Source organism: Sus scrofa, chromosome 17 (genome assembly GCF_054392235.1).
Source record: "Sus scrofa isolate SSC_HxYL_T2T_F1_AM1 chromosome 17, Sscrofa_HxYL_maternal_Yorkshire_Landrace_v2.0, whole genome shotgun sequence".
NCBI classification, from domain to species: Eukaryota; Metazoa; Chordata; class Mammalia; order Artiodactyla; family Suidae; genus Sus; species Sus scrofa.
This window is the reverse complement of record NC_139399.1, coordinates 47921977-47942465: the sequence shown is the minus strand read 5'-3', so window position 1 is coordinate 47942465 and position 20489 is coordinate 47921977. Positions and strand designations below refer to the sequence as shown.

The 20489-nt window shown below is 38.9% G+C and overlaps 1 protein-coding gene across 49 annotated transcripts in view; it reads left to right on the top strand.

Annotated features, from left to right (window-relative positions):
* The window catches only part of RBL1 (RB transcriptional corepressor like 1), a 77904-nt gene that overhangs the window by 13186 nt on the left and 44229 nt on the right, over positions 1 to 20489 (top strand). For 16 of the 49 annotated variants that reach the window (XR_014832259.1, XM_085003796.1, XM_085003790.1 and 13 more), the window contains 9 exons: positions 5495 to 5695; positions 6408 to 6472; positions 6574 to 6702; positions 6813 to 6973; positions 9856 to 9905; positions 10487 to 10634; positions 12033 to 12199; positions 17431 to 17543; positions 17727 to 17830. Coding sequence is in view for 48 of the 49 variants with exons in the window: in XM_021077349.2 (XP_020933008.1) it covers positions 5495 to 5695; positions 6408 to 6472; positions 6574 to 6702; positions 6813 to 6973; positions 9856 to 9905; positions 10487 to 10634; positions 12033 to 12199; positions 17431 to 17543; positions 17727 to 17830 (1138 nt within the window). In the remaining variant the exon portion in view is untranslated. Of the gene's footprint in view, positions 1 to 5494; positions 5696 to 6407; positions 6473 to 6573; positions 6703 to 6812; positions 6974 to 7458; positions 8385 to 9416; positions 9906 to 10486; positions 10674 to 12032; positions 12200 to 17430; positions 17544 to 17726; positions 17831 to 20489 lie in introns of those variants that run through there. The other 33 variants (XM_085003795.1, XM_085003788.1, XM_085003786.1 and 30 more) reach the window with 4 other exon arrangements.

Below are 20489 nucleotides of genomic sequence, written 5' to 3'. Positions count from 1 at the left end.
AGTGGTGAAACTCTCATTTCCACCTCTTGATTCCTGGACCTGAGAATCTTGTCTATGGGAGAAGAAGCACCATAATGATTGCTGATTCAGAGCACATACAGCCTCCTAAAGAACTTTTGCTGGTAGCAGATGGGGCACTCGGCACTGACTCTAGCCAGATTGGCTTTGGCGCAGATTGGCAGTGGAAGTCCAAGTCCATACATGACTCATCTAAGAAATGTTGATCTCATTCAAAAAATCTTCACAGAAATATCCAGAATGTTTGACCAGCTAACTGGCCACTGTGGCCCAGTCAAGTTGACACATAAAATTAACCATCACATATGTGGCTATATATACAGACGATGATTTGACTTAAGGTTTTTGACTTGACAAGGTTATGATACCATCTCATGATGCCAGGCAGCAGCAGTGGGCCACAGCTCCCAGTCAGCCGTGCAATCACAAGGGTAAACAACCAATAGGCCTACAACCATTCTGTCTCCATACAACCTTTCTGTTTTTCACTTTCAGTACAGTATTTGTTAAACTACATAAGATAGTCAACTCTTTATTATAAAATACTCTTTGTGTTAGATGATTTTACCCAACTGTAGGCTAATGTAAGTGTTCTGAGCACTTTTAAGGTAGCCTAGGCTAAGCTATGATAATTGATAGGTTAGGTATGTTAAATGCATTTTTGGCTTATAATATATTCAACTTAACAATGGGTTTATTGGGATGTAACCCCATTGTAAATCAAGGAAGATATACGTATATACACAGAGGGGGAGAGAGAGACGGATGACAAAACAGATACACAAAATGTTAATAATTGGTGTATATTGGCGAATAAAGGAGTTCCTATATACTGTTCTTGAAACTTTTCTGTAAGTTTGATGTTATTTCAAAATAAAAAGTTTAAGTGCTAAAAGAGATTGGTTAAATAAATTTATGGCACATCCATACAGTGGAATAAACTATAGCTCTTAAAATTATGGAAGGAGTTTTATATGAACTGACATAAAAAGATTTCCATGAGTTCCCGTTGTGGCGCACTGGTTAACAAATCCGACTAGGAACCATGAAGTTGCGGGTTCGATCCCTGCCCTTGCTCAGTGGGTTAACGATCCGGCATTGCTGTGAGCTGTGGTATAGGTCGCAGACGCGGCTCGGATCCTGCGTTGCTATGGCTCTGGCGTAGGCTGGCAGCTACAGCTCCGATTCGACCCCTAGCCTGGGAACCTCCATATACCACGGGAGCAGCCCAAGAAATGGCAAAAAGACCAATAAATAAATAAATAAATAAAAAGATTTCCAAGTTACAGGAGAAAAGCAAAGTGCAGAATATCCTGGGTAGTATGGTATCATTTGAGTGAAAAAAAAAACATTTAATTAAGTGTATGTTTATAAATGCCTTTAAAAGCTGTGCAAGGATAAACTAATAACAGTGTAATTAATCACTAAGGCAAAATTGATTGTTTTAGTAGGGGAAAACTAGAAAGGAGATGATGCAGGGAGAGACTTTTCATCATGTATCCTTTAGTATCTTTTAAATTTTGCTATTGTGCATATTACCTATTAAAAAAAAGAAAACTGAAAAGGAAAATACAGAGTATCATGATATTCACCTTTGTATATATACATACTTTCGCCTATATCTTTGACCCTCTCAGAATCGTATGAAAAGCAATATATGGATGAAAGAATTTGAGCATTTTTAAGGCTTTATACTCATGTTGTCAAATTGTCTTTAGAGAGGTAAATATATTAATACTTTGTGTGTATGTGTGTGTGTGTTTTCATCTTTTCTAGGGCCACACCTGGAGCATATGGAGGTTCCCAGGCTAGGGGTCCAATCAGAGCTTCAGTCGCCAGCCTACGCCACAGCCACAGCAACACAGGATCCGAGCTGCGTCTGTGACCCACACCACAGCCCATGGCAACTCCAGATCCTCAACCCACTGAGCAAGGCTAGGGATCGAACCCACAACCTCATCTTTCCCAGTCGGATTCGCCAACCACTGCACCAGGACGGGAACTCCATATGTTAACATTTTTAGCATACTTTTGTGAATAATATTTTGTTTTTTTAATAAGCCTTATTAAGATGTAAGTCAAATATCCATTTAAAGTGTACAGTTCAACAGTTTTTAATATATTCACATATTAACTATAATTTTAGAACATTTTCATCACCCCAGGAGGAAACCTCTTACTCATTAGCATTCATTCCTGATACCCTCCTGCCCAAATCCCCATCTTCTTGCAACCACTAATCAATCTACTTTCTGTCACAATTAATTTGCCTATTCTGGACATTTCATATAAATGGAATCATACTGTATATGATATTTCTTTGTGACTGGCTTCTTTCACTTAGAATGTTTTTAAGGTTTATCCATGTTGTAGCTTGTATCAGCACTTCATCCATTGCATGGATATACCACATTTTGTTTAAATATTTTTTGGTCGATGGACATTTTTGTTTCTACCTGTTATGCTGCTACTAGGAACATTTTTGTACAGTTTTTTTGTGAGGACATATATTTTCATTTCTTTTATATATGCGTAAGTGGAATTATTGTATCATATGATAACCCTGTGTTTAAAGTTTTGAGGCATTGTCAGACCATTTTCCAAAGTGACTACACTGGTCTTTATTTTTTTTTAAATTTTTTTGTCTTTTTAGGGTCTTATCCACGGCACATGGAGGTTCCCAGGCTAGGGGTCACATCAGAGCTGTAGCTGCTGGCCTACACCACAGCCACAGAAATTAGGCAAATCTGCCTAGTATCCATGAAGACATAGGTTCGATCCCTGGCTTCACTCAGTGGGTTAAGGATCTGGCATTGCTATGAACTGTGGTGTAGGTTGCAGATGCCGCTCTGATCTTGTGTGGCTGTGGCTGTGGCATAGGCCAGCAGCTACAGCTCTAATTGGACCCCTAGCCCAGGAACCTCCATGTGCCATGAACGCAGCCCTAAAAAGACAAAAAAATAAAAAAGAGAGAGAGAAAAACTAGGCTTAGAAAATGGCCAGGAACAAAAGGATACTGGCTACACAACTGAAAAGCATCTCACAGAATCCGTCTAACAAGTACGCAGCTTGCACAGCCAGTAATGCTATCCCTAGACATTGGCAGTATTTTTGTCCCCAGGAGCTGAATATTGCTATTGATCTGTGAAAATAACTTACCACTTCTTCATATCTGTACCACCAGCTCAAAACTAAAAAACCAAGCAGATATATCTGATTAAAGACCTCAGGTTTTATGATTTCACCCTAACTTCTAGTAATGCCGATTTGTCTAGGAGAAGGCAAGACTCAAAAATGGGGGATTTCTCAGACAATGGGAAGGATTTCACATGCCGATAATCTCTGACCTCCAAAACAGTTCTCTGTAAGAGACTATAATTTGTCATCCAAAAAAATAATCAGTAATCTGGCCTTTGGGTTTTTTGGCTTTTTTTTTTTTTTTTTTTTTTTTTTTTTTTTTTTTTTGCTGCTATTTATAAGAATCTTTTAAAGACACTTTCAGGGAATTCCCTAGTGTCCTAACAGATTAAGGATCCAGTGTTATCCTGCTGTGGCTCAGATCACTCCTGTGTTAATGGGCTCAATCCCTGGCCCAGGAACTTCCACATGCTGCAGGTGTGACCAAAAAAAAGATTCTCAGATTTCAGTCAGCATGTCTGGAGTTTGAACACCTATGGACAACTAGCTAATAATATCTTCCACCATGTAAATAAAATTAAGTATCATTCTGTATATAGTGGTAAATAAATACTTAAATGAGCTTTTTCTTTTTTTTTTTTTTTTTGGTGTTTTTAGGGCCACACACGTGGCATATGGAGGTTCCTGGGCTAGGAGTCCAATTGGAGCTGTAGCTCCTAGCCTACACCACAGCCACAGCAACACCAAATCTGAGCTGCATCTGTGACCTACATCACAGCTCAGGGCAATGCTGGATCCTTAACCCACTGAGCGAGGCCAGGGATTGAACCTGCAACCTCATAGTTCCTAGTCAGATTTCGTTTCCGCTGAGCCACGATGGGAACTCCTTAAATGAGCTTTAATACTACAGATTTTCAGTCTAAGACCATACTAACATGAGGACATAAAAAATTGCATCCATAATTGAATTAAGCCAGAAGGGTTGAGCCATAATCCATTAGGTGATTTTCTGGGTATATACTACCTTTTTAGTTTATATTAAGTGGTGGAACCACACGTTGGAACACAAACACTTGAATTTCATTCCCACTCTGTAACTGTCCGGTGCTTTGTGATTAACTTCCAGAATCTGATATTGGGAGATTCTATCTTTTGTCAAAATAGTTTTGTGAACTTATCAGTCTGTTGAGTAACATTTACTCTGTAGTTTATCTGCAGAGTATTGTCTGGGTGCTGCAGGGAATAGAAGAAGTAGGTAGGTGTTCCCGTATAGTAGAATGTATTTTATATATTGACCCCTAATTCAAAATCTACATTCTCATAGTGGTTCTGGGAACTAAAGTAATTTTTTTTTTTTTGTCTTTTTTGTCTTTTGCTGTTGTTGTTGCTATTTCTTGGGCCGCTCCCTCGGCATATGGAGGTTCCCAGGCTAGGGGTTGAATCGGAGCTGTAGCCACCGGCCTACGCCAGAGGCACAGCAACGCAGGATCCGAGCCGCGTCTGCAACCTACACCACAGCTCACGGCAACGCCGGATCGTTAACCCACTGAGCAAGGGCAGGGACCGAACCCGAAACCTCATGGTTCCTAGTCGGATTCGTTAACCACTGCGCCACGACGGGAACTCCGAACTAAAGTAATTTTATAGCACTTGGAGTGTGGGGTTTTTTATTTGTTCGTTTGTTTCTTTTTATTTATTTATTTTTTTGTCATTTCGCTATTTCTTTGGGCCACTCCCGTGGCATATGGAGGTTCCCAGGCTAGGGGTCTAATCGGAGCTGTAGCCGCCAGCCTACGCCAGAGCCACAGCAATGCGGGATCTGAGCTGAGACTGCAGCCTACACCACAGTTCACGGCAACGCCGGATCATTAACCCACTGAGCAAGGGCAGGGACCTAACCCGCAACCTCATGGCTCCTAGTCGGATTCGTTAACCACTGCGCCATGACAGGAACTCCCTGTTTCTTTTTAAAAAAAATAAATTCTGGCTTTTTTTTTCTTTTTATGGCTGCACCTATGGCATAAGGAAGTTCTGCAACTAGGGGTCGAATCAGAGCTCCAGCTGCTGGCCTGTGCCACAGTCGTGGCAATGCTGGATCCAAGCTACATCTGTGACGACCGCCACAGCTTGCGGCAGTGCCAGATCCTTAACCCACTAAATGAGGTCTGTGATCAAACCCACATCCTCATGCACACTCTGTTGGGTTCTTAACTTTCTGAGCCACAATAGGAGCCCCAATTTGGCATTTTAATAAATATTCTTAGGCATAAATAGAGTGTTTCCTTTTCCTTCCATTATATGGACTCATTTTAAAGTTGCTTTTTTTCTGTTCGTTTAGTTTAATACAGTTTTTTAGTAAAATGAAGAAATGGATGGACATGTCGAACCTGCCACAAGAATTTCGTGAACGTATAGAAAGGCTAGAAAGAAATTTTGAGGTGTCCACTGTAATTTTCAAGAAATTTGAACCAATTTTTTTAGATATATTTCAAAGTCCATATGAAGAGCCACCAAAGTTACCACGAAGCAGGAAGCAGAGGTGAGACCCTTAATTCTTATATAATTGACATAGAAATTATGATACAAGCTTAAGATAATTTCCATTTGATTTTTTAATTAAAGTATAGTTGATTTACCATGTGCCAATTTCTGCTGTACATCAGAGTTACTCAGTTATACATATATATACATTCTTTTTAATATTATTTTCCATCATGCTCTATCCCAGGAGATTGGATATAATTCCCTATGGTATACCATAGGACCTTGTTATCTATCCACTCTGAATATAATAGTTTGTCTACTAACCCCCCATCCCTGTCCATCCCTCTCCCCGCCACCCCATGTGACAAACAACAAGTCTGTTCTCTATGTCTGTGAGCCTGTTTCTGTTTTGTAGGTACATTAATTTGTGTCACATTTAGATTCCACATATAAGTGATATCATATGGTATTTGTTTCTTTCTGACTTACTTCACTTTGTATAATAATCTCTAGTTGCATCCATGTTGCTGTTATTGGTGTTATTTTATTCTTTTTTATGGCTGAGTAGTAAGGGAAATTTGCGTTTTTAAAAGTCTACTTTTTAACTTCATTTAATAACCCATAATTGTCTGGCCTTTGTGAACGGGAGTTTATAGGTAATTTGACTTTACTATTTGTTGTATTTGCTGTTTCAATTTAAGGGACACATGTGGAATGATATTTAGTAAGTTAGTCAAATAAAAGTACATTTTCCTCCTTTTTTTTAGGAGGATTCCTTGCAGTGTTAAGGAGCTTTTTAATTTCTGTTGGACACTCTTTGTTTATACTAAGGGTAAGGTTACACTTTTAATTGTTCTATATTTCTAATGTGGGAACTTGGTGCTATTTGACATGAAAGGTTTCTGGGTTTTATGTCTCTTTTTTCATATAAAGGTAATTTTCGTATGATTGGAGATGATTTAGTAAACTCTTATCATTTACTTCTGTGCTGCTTGGATCTGATTTTTGCCAATGCTATTATATGCCCAAATAGACGAGACTTGCTGAATCCATCATTTAAAGGTAAGATCTTATTTATTTTTGAAAACTGATTATCAATTTTTAGAAAAAGAGTTTTAAAAGTTGACCATATTCTTTTTCCCTCCATTGCTCTTTATACCCCGTCAAACTAGGTTTACCATCTGATTTCCATACTGCTGACTTTAGGGCTCCTGAGGAGCCTCCCTGCATCATTGCAGTACTGTGTGAACTGCATGACGGACTTCTAGTAGAAGCCAAAGGAATAAAGGAGCACTATTTTAAGCCATATATTTCAAAACTCTTTGACAGGAAGGTACTGTACTTACAATTAAATGACTCAGATATTAGGGGATTAGCAGCAGCCTCAAAGGGAAAACAATACTTTAAGCAACTTCTTAACAGTATAGGACTCAGGGTCAAGAGTCCCAGATTTCAGTCTCTGCTGTGAGGCAGAATTGTCCTATGATTTTCTGTGATGTGTGAATCTGAACTTTTGAAGAATATGACCAGTCATATGTACTGTCAAGTAAATGGACTGTCGGTGGCAACTGTAGGAAGTTCTGGTAAAGAATTATGAAGAACAAAACATCAGAGTAAACCTATAAAGAATTTTGAAAAGCAGGAGGTCAGAGTAGGCTAGTTTAGTGCCACAATTTAAGTAATTGCTGACTGTTGACTAAAAGTAGGGTGATATATAATAACTGTAGCTTTATTCCATATGAGTAGAGCAAAATCTCTTACAGTTTTATAAATCCCTTACAGTTTTATAGCCACTTGTGGGATACTGGCATGCATTCTGGATTTTTTTTTTTTTTTTTTGGCCACACCCACAGCTTCTAGAAGTTCCTGACCAGGGATCAAATCCAAGCCACAGCTGCAACAACACCAGATCCTTAAACCCACTGCACTGGGCTGGGGATTGAACCCATGCTGCCTGAGGGACAGTGTCAGCTCCTTAACTCACTGTACTACACTGGAAACTCATGGATTTTTTTTTTTCTCATTAACTTACTTTGCTCTTGACATATTTATTAATTGGCTTTTGCCTTTGGGTCTTAATTTTTTATTTCCCCAGTGTTGAGTCATTTAATCCAACTAGGCCTTGAGGTGTTTTTTTTAATTAAAAAAGAGAAATTTGGATTAGGTCGTCACTGTGGTTCCCCTTTTTACAGATACTGTTAGGAGATATTTTTCTAAACATAAAGTCTTCCCTAACTGGGTTCTTCTCTTATACTTTTTTATTTAGTCTTTCAACAGATATTAATTTGTGCATGTGTGTGTGTGTATGTATTTAAAGTGGCTCTTTGTCTGTAAAACTTTAATCTTTAGCAAAGTAAACTTTTTTTTTTTTTAACAAAGTAAACTTTTAAAGGAACTCAAGGATTATGTCTGCTGAGCTCTATAAAAGTATTGCACTAGTGGCCCCTGGGTATGATGAGCATACATCTTGGTTTGCCTGGAATATCTGGGTTCTGGCTGTTGTCTTGGCATAAGTATTATCATAGAGTCTTCTTTCACTCCAAAAATATCCTGATTTGGACAGTGTCCTCCTGCCCAGGGGCCACAGGTGTTTTGTTTGGTCTGTTTAGGGTGTTTTAAATTTTTATTTAATTTTTATTTTGTTCAATTTTATTTATTTATTTATTTATCTATTTATTTATTTATTTTTTGTCTTTTGTCTTTTTGTCTTTGTTGTTGTTGTTGTTGTTGTTGTTGTTGTTGTTGTTGCTATTTCTTGGGCCACTCCCGCGGCATATGGAGGTTCCCAGGCTAGGGGTTGAATCAGAGCTGTAGCCACCGGCCTACGCCAGAGGCACAGCAACGCAGGATCCGAGCCGCGTCTGCAACCTACACCACAGCTCACGGCAACGCCGGATCGTTAACCCACTGAGCAAGGGCAGGGACCGAACCCGCAACCTCATGGTTCCTAGTCGGATTCGTTAACCACTGCGCCACGACGGGAACTCCTTGTTCAATTTTAAACATACATATAAAGACTTTTTATATGAAAATTTTTAAAAAATCAAAAGCTATGTCAGTACTGGGTTGGAATTTCTACATGAATTTTTACATAGGTAACTGTTGTCAGACTAAATGATGGCCACCTCTTTTAGGATGCTCTCTTAGTTTATGTATGTTGAACCCTGATCCCTGAAAGCATTTGAGTTTACAACCTCTGATGTATAGTAGTCTAAATGTGGATACACAGAAAATAGTAATAACAGGGTAGTTTTTTTCCTCTCTTACCAGTAATACTAGCTTTAAACTGTTTGAAGTTTTTGCTTGCCTGATGTATATGTATATATATTAATGTAATGATTTTTTTTTTTTTTTCCGTTATAGCTGGTTTACAGTGTTCTGTCAATTTTCTACTATACAGCATGGTGACCCAGTCACACATACATGTATAGATTCTTTTTTCTCACATTATTCTCCATCATAAGTGACTAGATATAGTTCCCAGTGCTACACAGCTGGATCTCATTGTTGCCTGACATATATAATTATTCACTAAATGTTAGTTTCATTCTCCATAGACCAGTGTTTAGACGGCTTTCGGAATTCCCGTTGTGGCTCAGTGGTTATCGAATCCGACTAGGAACCATGAAGTTTCGGGTTTGATCCCTGGCCTTGCTCAGTGGGTTAAGGATCCGGCATCGCCATGAGCTGTGATGTAGGTCACAGACGCGGCTCGGATCCCGCATTGCTGTGGCTGTGGCTTAGGCCGGCGGCTACAGCTCCGATTAGACCCCTAGCCTGGGAACCTCCATATGCCGCGGGAGCAGCCCAAGAAAATGGCAAAAAGACAAAAAAAAATAAAATAAATAAAATTAGACTGCTTTTATCAGAATCACTTTGGGGAATTTGTTAAACAATACTGCCTTAGTTCAGGACTAGAGGTCTGTCAGCCTGCATTTTTAACAAGTTCCCCTACATGATTGTTAGGTCACTAAAATTTGGAAGCCACTGCTATAGACTAACTTCAAAAGTATTTTCAAAAATTGACTTTAAATATTCTTTAATATTTTATTCACATACTAAATAAGATATACTAGTCTGAAATATTTAGTAATTCTGTTTTTGTGTGGGTGTTACTTATAACAACAATGTGAAAATTTAGATAAATGTCATGTTTTTGTGTGTATGTTAATATGCTTACTTATACGATGTCATAAAATGATATTTTCTTCTCAGATTTTAAAGGGAGAATGCCTCCTGGACCTTTCCAGTTTTACTGATAATAGGTAAGTATCCAGCACTAATTATATCTAGCATAGCATAAGCTGTCAATAATGATTTGTTGTAGTTTGTTAAGTGAAATGTTATATCAAGGTACATCCTCCAAATTCAAGTTTCTTCTGCATTGGTGGCATTGAATGGGTGTAATCCCTAAGGCTCAGTGTCTTTAAGTACCTTTAAGAAACCAGTGGCTCTTAACTCATAAACAGACCAGATGGCTTCTGTATTTAAGTTTACATTCTTTCATTAATCAAATGTTGGCAAACTCAGAATGTGTTTATATTCCAAAGCAACACACAGTTGTTTCCTTGATGATCAGATATTTACTGGGTTCAACTAGTTTTCATATTGAGTATGTATTCTCTTTTTACTCACCTTTCAAAGTTATTTATTGCTGTATATGTGAATGTAAAGAATGTCCATGACCAGATAAGAACCTCTGATATTGTCAGATGGGCAGAGTTGATTGAAACTAGAAAGTCATGAGCTTTTCCAGGCTGTAGACTCCAAATCTATCTTCAAGTCAAGATAAAGCCATTGTGTAACTTAGTTTTATTCTAGCAGCTTAAAATAATTCTCTTTTCAGCAAAGCAGTGAACAAGGAGTATGAAGAATATGTCTTAACTGTTGGTGATTTTGATGAGAGGATCTTTTTGGGAGCAGATGCAGAAGAGGAAATTGGAACTCCTCGAAAGTTCACTGGTGATGCCCCACTAGGGAAACTGACAGCACAGGTTAATGTGGAATGTAACCTTCAACAACACTTTGAAAAAGTAATATAACCTAGCCTGGCCTCAGTCTTGACTGATCTTTTTCTCTCTGTATATGATTCTACTAACAGCAGAAGCATCTTTCAGACTAAATCTTGAGTTTTTTTCTACTAATTCATATTTCCCATGAAAGCTTTATAAGGTAATTTTCAAAACTATGGCATTTCATGGCTTTACCTCATTTCTTGCTATATTTCATATTTGGATATTTTCCCAGAATGCCTGTATCTTTGACATGAAAAGAGATTTATGTTTTCTTACAATTCTTTCTTTTCATCACTTTAGCCACGAACATCTTTTTTCTTCTTTCTTCTTCTTTTTTTAGGGCAGCGTCTGCAGCATATGGAAGTTCCCAGGTTTCAGGTCGAATTGGAGCTTCAGCTGCTATGCTACACCACAGCCACAGCAATGTGGGACCTGAGCCAAGTCTGTGACCTATGCCGCGGTACGTGGCAATACTGGATCCTTAACCCACTGAACGAGGCCAGGGATTGAACCTGTGTCCTCTTGGATACTAGTCAGGTTCACTACCACTGAGCTATAGCGGGAACTCCCCACTGCTCTCCTGCTTTAAAATTTAGTTTACTTCGTACCCATGACAAACTGTGCTCTCCTAAACTTTCGGTCATATAATTCTGGATTTGATTCATAATAGCCAAGGCTTATTTCTGTTTTTATGTGTGAGGTAAGTTGGAGGATGAAGTCTAATGGAAAATTCATTGGTCTAGAAAATAAAAACCTAAATTTTAGTCCCAGCTCTGATACTACGTCTGTTACTTAAACAATTTTTTGAACGTTTCTGTGCCTGTTTCCTCATGTGCAAAATGAAAATGTGTATGTTATATTTCAAATGAATGTTATAAAGATAAAATGAGATTATAGATAGAAAGCACTTTGAAAAAGTGTTACTCAGATGTAAGGATGTTATTAGCATAATATTGCTCCAGATTTGGTTGGTAACCAGAAGAGGAGGAAAAAGTAACTTACTAAATGTGAGTAGAAAAGATGATATGGGAGTTCCCGTCTTAGCGCAGTGGTTAACGAATCCGACTAGGAACCATGAGGTTGTGGGTTCGGTCCCTGCCCTTTCTCAGTGGATTAAGGATCCGGCGTTGCCGTGAGCTGTGGTGTAGGTTGCAGACGCAGCTCGGATCCCGCGTTGCTGTGGTTCTGGCGTAGGCTGGCGGCTACAGCTCCGATTCAACCCCTAGCCTGGGAACCTCCATATGCCGTGGGAGCGGCCCAAAGAAATAGCAAAAAAAGACAAAAAAAAAAAAAAAAAAAGATGATGTGTTCTGAATTAAACACATATTGAGGAAGAAGGTAACTTTTTAAATCTCACATGTTTTTCTTTTCTGACAGAAAACATCATTTGCACCTTCTACCCCACTGACAGGACGGCGATACTTAAGAGAAAAAGAAGCAGTCATTACTCCTGTTGCTTCAGCCACCCAAAGTGTGAGCCGGTTACAGAGTATTGTGGCTGGACTGAAAAATGCACCAAGTGAACAACTTATTAATATTTTTGAGTAAGTACAATACTATTATTATTATTTTTTATTTTTTGTCTTTTTGCCATTTCTAGGGCCGCTCCTACAGCACATGGAGGTTCCCAGGCTAGGGGTGGAATCAGAGCTGTAGCCGCTGGCCTATGCCAGAGCCACAGCAACGCAGGATCTGAGCCGTGTCTGCAGCCTACACCATAGCTTATGGCAATGCCGGATCCTTAACCGACTGAGCAAGGCTAGGGATGGAACCTGCAACCTCATGGTTCCTAGTTGGATTCGTTAACCACTGAGCCACGATAGGAACGTCACTATTATTTTTCTAAACGTCTCTTTTCAATTAGATTCTATATTCCATTCTCTTTTTAGTATTTCAGAATTCTGGAAATAGTGGACCTACATCTGGCAAGTTTTATTGTACCATTTCAGTCACAAAGTATGTTGACCTAAGGGTTCCCTTTGTGGCGCAATGGAAACAAATCTGACTAGTATCCATGAGGATGTGGGTACAATCCCTGGCCTTGCTCAGTGGGTTAAGGGATCCAGCATTGCCATGAAGTGTGGTGTACATGGCAGATGCCACTCGGATCCCTCATTGTTGTGGCTGTGGTGTAGGCCAGCAGCTACAGCTTAGATTTGACCCTTAGCCTGGGAACTTCCATATGCTGTGGGTACAGCCCTAAAAAGTAAAAAAAAAAAACAAAAAAAAAACAAAAAGTATATTGAACTGAAATCAGAAGTACCTCTTAAAAATTAGATATAAATTATATTTTGTATTATTATAGACTTTCAAGTTTAAATCCTTCTTAAAGGATATTTAGGTCTGACATTCCACCCTGGTAACCCCCTTAAATTATGTATTACTGTTTTTTTCTTTTTACATTGACGTTAAATGGATTCAATCTAAACGTCTAGCAAATGGGAGACTGGTTACATATTGATGATATAGCCATAAAATGAAATTTTATGGAGTTGTTTAAAAAAAAGAAGCATATATCCTAGTAAAGATGATAAAGTGAGGCCAGATCAGAGAACCTTCTTTCCTAATACCTTATGAAATAAGAAATTAGTAGATATCAGTAAACTATTTTATCAGCAGCAACCAAATGAGGAGAGGGATATGATTTTATGCTATAACTTTCCCAAGTGGTAGTTAAGAAATGGATGATTCTGGTATGTCCCTCCCCAAGAGGTATTATTGGGGAAGAAGGTTATATTGCTACGACCTTGCGAATGCTCATTAATACCCCAGGTGTAGAGAGAAACAAATGGAGTGAGTAGGCAGATGGGTAAAAAGCTGTAAACCTCCCAAATTGAAAGTTCCTGTGTACCACCAAGCAGATAACAGCAGAAATAGGGAAAAATTCCGAAGACCTGCCATTTTCCAAAGTTGCTAGCTGATTTGGGGAAAGGTCCTCATAGAATTAGAAGATATCCCTGACATAGGTATAATGAACCCCGGAATGGGGACATTTAACTAAATCTCAGAAGAGAAAGCAGAGTCCTGGTGTTCCTGCAGAAGCTGAACACAGCACAATCTGAACTCTCCCCCTGGTCCCCAAACCTTAATCTGCAGAAAAGTGTACAGAACAATCCCCAACCTCAATCATAGCTCAAAGATAAGTAGATTGCAGATAAAGTAGAAGACTCATGAAGATCTGCCCTCATAGCATTTGAATAAATAGATCTGGACTAAACTACCCATTCAGCATGAACAAGTTAAAAAAGAAATGGTAAAGCAACTATGCAAACATTTTATAGAACAAGAAAAGGTAGGAAAGAAGAAAACATAGACTGCAAAAGACAAAGACCTTAGAAACAAATAAGTGGAAAACATGCCGTTCTTATGGATTAGAAGATTTAATATTGTTTGTCCATATTACCTAGAGCAATCTACACATTCAATACAATCCCTATCAAAATCCCAATGGCATTTTTTTACAAATAGAAAAAAAATCTAAAATTCATAATCTAAAATTCATATGGAATGTCAAAGGACCTTTTGTGTGTGTGTGTGTGTGTGTGTGTGTGTGTGTGTGTGTGTCTGTAGCATATGGAAATTTCCAGGCCAGGATCAAACCCACACCACAGCAGTGACCCAAGCCACGGCAGTGACAGTGCCAGATCCTCAACCCGTTGTGCCACAAGAGAGCTCCTCAAAGGACTTTTAATAGACAAAATAATCTTGAGAAAGAAGTACAAAGCTGGAGGCTGCACATTTCTGGTTTCAAAACACCATACAAAGCTACAGTAATCAAAACCGTATAGTAGTGGCACAAATACAGACATGTACACCAATGTAATAGAGTAGAGAATCCCCACATAAACCTTCATGTATATGATCAAATGATCTTTAACAAGGGTGCCAAGTCTACATCGGGAAAACTAGATATCCGCATACTTAAGAATGAAGATGGGGAGTTCCCGTCGTGGCGCAGTGGTTAACGAATCCGACTAGGAACCATGAGGTTGCGGGTTCGGTCCCTGCCCTTGCTCAGTGGGTTAACGATCCGGCGTTGCCGTGAGCTGTGGTGTAGGTTGCAGATGCGGCTCGGATCCCGCGTTGCTGTGGCTCTGGCGTAGGCTGGTGGCTACAGCTCCGATTCAACCCCTAGCCTGGGAACCTCCATATGCCGAGGGAGCGGCCCAAGAAATAGCAACAACAACAACAAAAAGACAAAAAAAAAAAGAATGAAGATGGACTCTTATACCATATAAAAAACTTAACTCATAATGGATCAAAGTACTAAACATGAGATCTTAAACTATTAAACTAGAAGAAAACATAGGGGAAAAGGCTTTATGACATTGAAATGACAGTGATTTCTTGGATATGACATCAAAAGTATAGGTAACAAAAGCAAAAATAGACAAATGGGACTCTATCATACTTAAATACCTCTGAACAGCTAGAGAAATAATAGGATGAAAAAGCCACCTGTTGGAATAGGAGAAAATAATTGCAAACCATGTATCAAAGAAGGAGTTAATAGCCAGAGTATATTAAAAACTCTTACAATATATATATTAAAGTCACCTGATTTTTAAAAAAGGCAAAACACTTGAAGAGACATTTCTCCAAAGAAGACACACAAATGGCCAACAAGCATATGAAAAAATTTTCAACATCACTAATCATCAGGTAAATGCAAATTAAAATCATGGCGGAATATCTCCTCATACTCATTAGAAAAAACCCAGAAAATAACAAGTGTTGGTGAGTGTGTGGAGATTCAGAATTGTCGCTCTTTTGGTGGGATTGTATAATGGTAGAGCTGATTTGGAAAACAGTATAGAGATTTCTCAAATAATTAAAAATAGAATTTTTATGACCTCGCAATCCTGCTTCTGGGCATATATTCCAAAGAGTTGAAAACAGGATCTCAAAGAGATACTCAAACTCCCAAGTTCTTTGCAGCTTTACTCACAAGAGCCAAGATGTAAAAACAAACTAAATGTCCATTGATGAATGAATGAAGAAAGTGTAGTATGTACAACAGAATAGTACTCAGCCTTAAAAAGAAGGAAATACTGTCATAGTGCAACGTAGACGAACCTTGACAACATAGTGCTAAGTAAAATAAACCAATCACAAAAAATATTGCATGATTCTTCTTGTATGAGATATCTAAAGTAGTAAGACTGATAGAAACAGAAAGTAGTGTGGTAGTTGCCAGAGTCAGGGGAGGGGGAAACAAGTATAGAGTTTTGTTTATACAAGATGAAAAGTTCTGGAGTTCCCGTCGTGGCGCAGTGCTTAACGAATCCAACTAGGAACCATGAGGTTTCGGGTTCGGTCCCTGCCCTTGCTCAGTGGGTTAATGATCCGGCGTTGCCGTGAGCTGTGGTGTAGGTTGCAGACGCGGCTCGGATCCCATGGTTGCTGTGGCTCTGGCATAGGCTGGTGGCTACAGCTCTGATTCAGCCCCTAGCCTGGGAACCTCCATATGCCGCAGGAGCAGCCCTAGAAAAGGCAAAAAGACAAAAAAAAAAAAAAAAAAAAGATGAAAAGTTCTAGAGGTGTACAGTAATGTACAATGTTGTGCACATAGCTCACAATGATATACACTTAAAAATTTTCAACCACATAATAAAAAAGACAACCTAGTTGAACAAAAATATAACTCAAGAGGCACAGCTTTACATCAGAGGAATTTGATAACAAAATGAAGTGTTTTTGTCATGTATGCTACCTACCTTTCTGCATGTGATGCTGGTCTTTTGAGCATGGGATTGGGAGTCCTGAACCCTACACTAGTTGTTTGGCTTTGGGCAAATCATATCCTTTCTCATAGTCTTGGATTGTTTGTCATTTCTGAATTAAGACCTGTATTCTGTGTTTGAATAACAGAAAACTAACAAGAGTTAATATAAAAGTAACAAGGTTAATTGCTTCTTGTCAAATATCCTCCTTTTTAGTTTTCTGTTTTTTTAAATTTGTTATTCTTTTGGCTTTGGTAACAACTACATACAGTTGCACAATATATACATAAACACTGCCATATCATTGTTCTGTTTTTCTTAAAAAAGGCTTATTGAAATATAATTTATATACAAGTCATCCTTTTTACTGTACAATCGTATCACATTTGACAAATGCATACAGATGTATAACCATTACCACCATGATCAAGACATAGTATAGTCCCCCCAAATTTATGCCCCTTTGTTGTCAGTTCCTACACCATCCCCAGCCTTTGGAAACCACTGGTATGTTTTCTGACCTTAGAGTTTTGCCTTTCCTAGAATTTCATATAAATAGAAGCATGATTTAGAGGACATTAACTCCCCTAATGTGAAATTCCGAAACAATATGCAAAATGATTTTATTTAAAGGATATAGGCTGGTTTGAAATATGCTGTGTTTATATATCTAGGTTTACAACTGAGCATATGGACTTTGGTAATTAAAGACTAAACTTAATTCTTGAAAGAAGAAATGTTGGTAATCTTGGGAGTTCCCACTGTGGCTCAGCAGAAACAAACTCAGCAAGTATCTATGAGGATGCAGGTTCAATCTCTGGCTCTGCTCAGTGGATTAAGACTGGCTTTGCCACGAGCTGTGGTGTAGGTTGAAGATGTGGCTTGACTCTGGCGTTGCTGTGTCTGTGGTGTAGGCTGGCAGCCGTAGCTGATTCAACCCCTAACCTGAAAACTTCCATGTGCCACACCTGCAACCCTTAAAAAAACGAAAAAGAAATGTTGGTAGTCTCAATTTTTTTTCCTGGTAATTAGGTTCCTTTTGTATTTTATAGGTCGTGTATGCGTAATCCTATGGAAAACATTATGAAAATAGTGAAAGGAATAGGAGAGGCTTTCTGCCAACACTATACTCAATCAACAGATGAACAGCCAGGATCTCACATAGGTAAGTAGACAAAACTGAAGTTGATACATCATTGAAAGTAGGTAAATTGTCCCCCCAAAAATAGAAATTCAAGTTTTTTCCCTCCCATTTTAAATACATCAGATTTAAGTTTATATAGGTTTTGTTTTTTAGTTAATAGCTGCATTTCATTAGCACATGTTTTCCCTTTATTTCCCCCCATAGACTTTGCTGTAAACAGACTAAAGCTTGCAGAAATTTTGTATTATAAAATATTAGAGACCATAATGGTTCAAGAAACACGAAGACTTCATGGAATGGATATGTCAGTAAGTAAATTAACTCTCCCAGCCACTGGCAAGGTCCACAGATCCTAAGCCTGGAAGCAGTATATTGAGAGTCTCTGCAGTTCATTGTGGGGGTCATCAGTTAATGGCAAACTTAGCCAAGATGACGTGTTTACTTGTCTTTGGCACATCTAGTGCTAGCTGCCTCTAGGCAAAAGTGTGAAATACATGAAATTTGTCCTTGGTACACCATCATTATACTTTACGTTTGGGCCCTTTTTTTGTCCTTTATCCCTATCTAGCTAATAATGAAATCACCCAACTGTTAAGCCAGCTGATAATTAAGATATGTGGGCATACCTCTCAGGGATTTTTATGTAATAATTTGTTGGCAGTTTTTTTCTTTAATTACTTCATTTTGGGATGTTTGATCAACTCTGATCACTGTACCTAAAGGAATTTTTTAAAAAAAGTCAAACTTATCATATGATCTCTGTTTCCTCCTCCTTATCTCCCATCTCACTTTTGGAGCCTTCTTCTTCTTTTTTTTTTTTTTTTTTTTTTTTTTTTTTTTTTTTTGTCTTTTTGCTGTTTCTTGGGCCGCTCCCGCAGCATATGGTTCCCAGGCTAGGGGTCAAATTGGAGCTGTAGCCTCCGGCCTATGCCAGAGCCACAGCAATGTGGGATCCGAGCCGAGTCTGCAACCTACACCACAGCTCACGGCAACACCAGATCGTTAACCCACTGAGCAAGGGCAGGGACTGAACCCGCAACCTCATGGTCCCTAGTCAGATTCGTTCACCACTGCGCCACGACGGGAACTCCATGGAGCCTTCTGACATTCAGTTCCAGTAGGGACAGATTGATGTTTGGGGCTGCTGCACAACTGTTGCAATAAAATTTGTCTTTGCACCTTGGCAATTTGCTTATATGTTGGTTCCTCATTTTTCCTGGATTCTGTCTTTCTTTTCTGTGATTTACTGATGTTTGATAGATCATATGCTCCCATAACTTCCTGAGAAAGAAGTACATTTTCAACTTTTTATTTTGAAATAATTATAGATTCACAGAAAGTTGCAAAGGTAGTACAGAGGGATCCCAAGTATCCAGTTGCCCCAGTGGTAACATTTTACATAGTATAATAGCAAAACCAGGAAATGGACATTGGAACAAAGCATGTATCTCCCTCTTTACCATTGTATCAGGTGTAGATTAGGTAACTACCACAAAATCAAGGTAGAGAACTGTTCCGTTACCACAAAGATCTCCTTCATGCTACCCCTTCTTAAATGACAGTCACTCTCTTTAGCCACTAATTTGTTTTCCATATCTGTAGGGTTTTTTTATTATTATTATTATTTTTTTTTTTTTGTCTTTTTGCCATTTCTTGGGCCACTCCCGCAGCATATGGAGGTTCCCAGGCTAGGGGTTGAATCGGAGCTGTAGCTGCCAGCCTATGCCAGAACCACAGCAACGCGGGATCCGAGCCGCGTCTGCAACATACACCACAGGTCACGGCAACGCCGGATCGTTAACCCACTGAGCAAGGGCAGGGACCGAACCCGCAACCTCATGGTTCCTAGTCGGATTCGTTAACCACTGTGCCTCGACGAGAACTCCCCATATCTGTAGTTTTATAATACACTTTTTATGAGTTCATTTCTTTTACATTTGTTGGGATTTATTCTGTGACTCAGGATATGGGTTATCTTCATAAATATTCCAGGCACTTGAAAAGAATGTATATTCTCCTGTTGTTTGGGTGGAGTGTTCTTGTAAATATCATTTCTGTCCTGTTGGCTAATGGTGGTGTTGAATTCTATGTCCTTGCTAATTTTTGGTCTAGTTCTATCAGTTGTTAAGAAGAGAGAAGGGTATTGAAGTCTCCAAATAAAATTGTGGATTTATCTCTTTCTCCTTTCAGTTCTATCATATCTTTTTAATTTATCTATTTTGAAGCTCTGTTGTTTGATGCATAGGCATTAAGATTACTGTCCCCTTGGTGAATTAATCATTTTATCATGACAGAATGTCCCTCTTTGAATCTGGTTATTGTCTGTTCTGAAGTCATCTGGCTGATGTTTACATATTAGCCACTCCTACTTTCTTTTGGGTAATGCTTATATGATACAGGCATACCTGGTTTTATTGTTCTTGACTTTATTTCACTATGCAGATGACAAATTTTTTATAAGTTAAAGGTTTGTGGCAACCTTGCGTCAAGCAAAGCTACTGGTGCCATTTTTTAATAGCATTATCTCACTTTTTCTCTGTATCATGTTTTGCTAATTCTTGCAATATCATAAACTTTTTTTTCTTCTTTATTTGGCTTTTTAGGGCCACACCCACAGCATATGAAAGTTCCCAGGCTAGGAATTTATTGCAAAAAGATTACAACTCACTGGGAGTTCCTGTCATGGCGCAGTGGTTAACGAATCCGACTAGGAGCCATGAGGTTGTGGGTTCGATCCCTGCCCTTGCTCAGTGGGTTAACGATCTGGCGTTGCCGTGAGCTGTGGTGTAGGTTGCAGACTCGGCTTGGATCCCGCGTTGCTGTGGCTCTGGCGTAGGCTGGCGGCTACAGCTCCGATTTGACCCCTAGCCTGGGAACCTCCATATGCCGCGGGAGCGGCCCAAGAAACAGCAAAAAGACAAAAAAAAAAAAAAAAGATTACAACTCACTGAAGCCTCATATGATGTT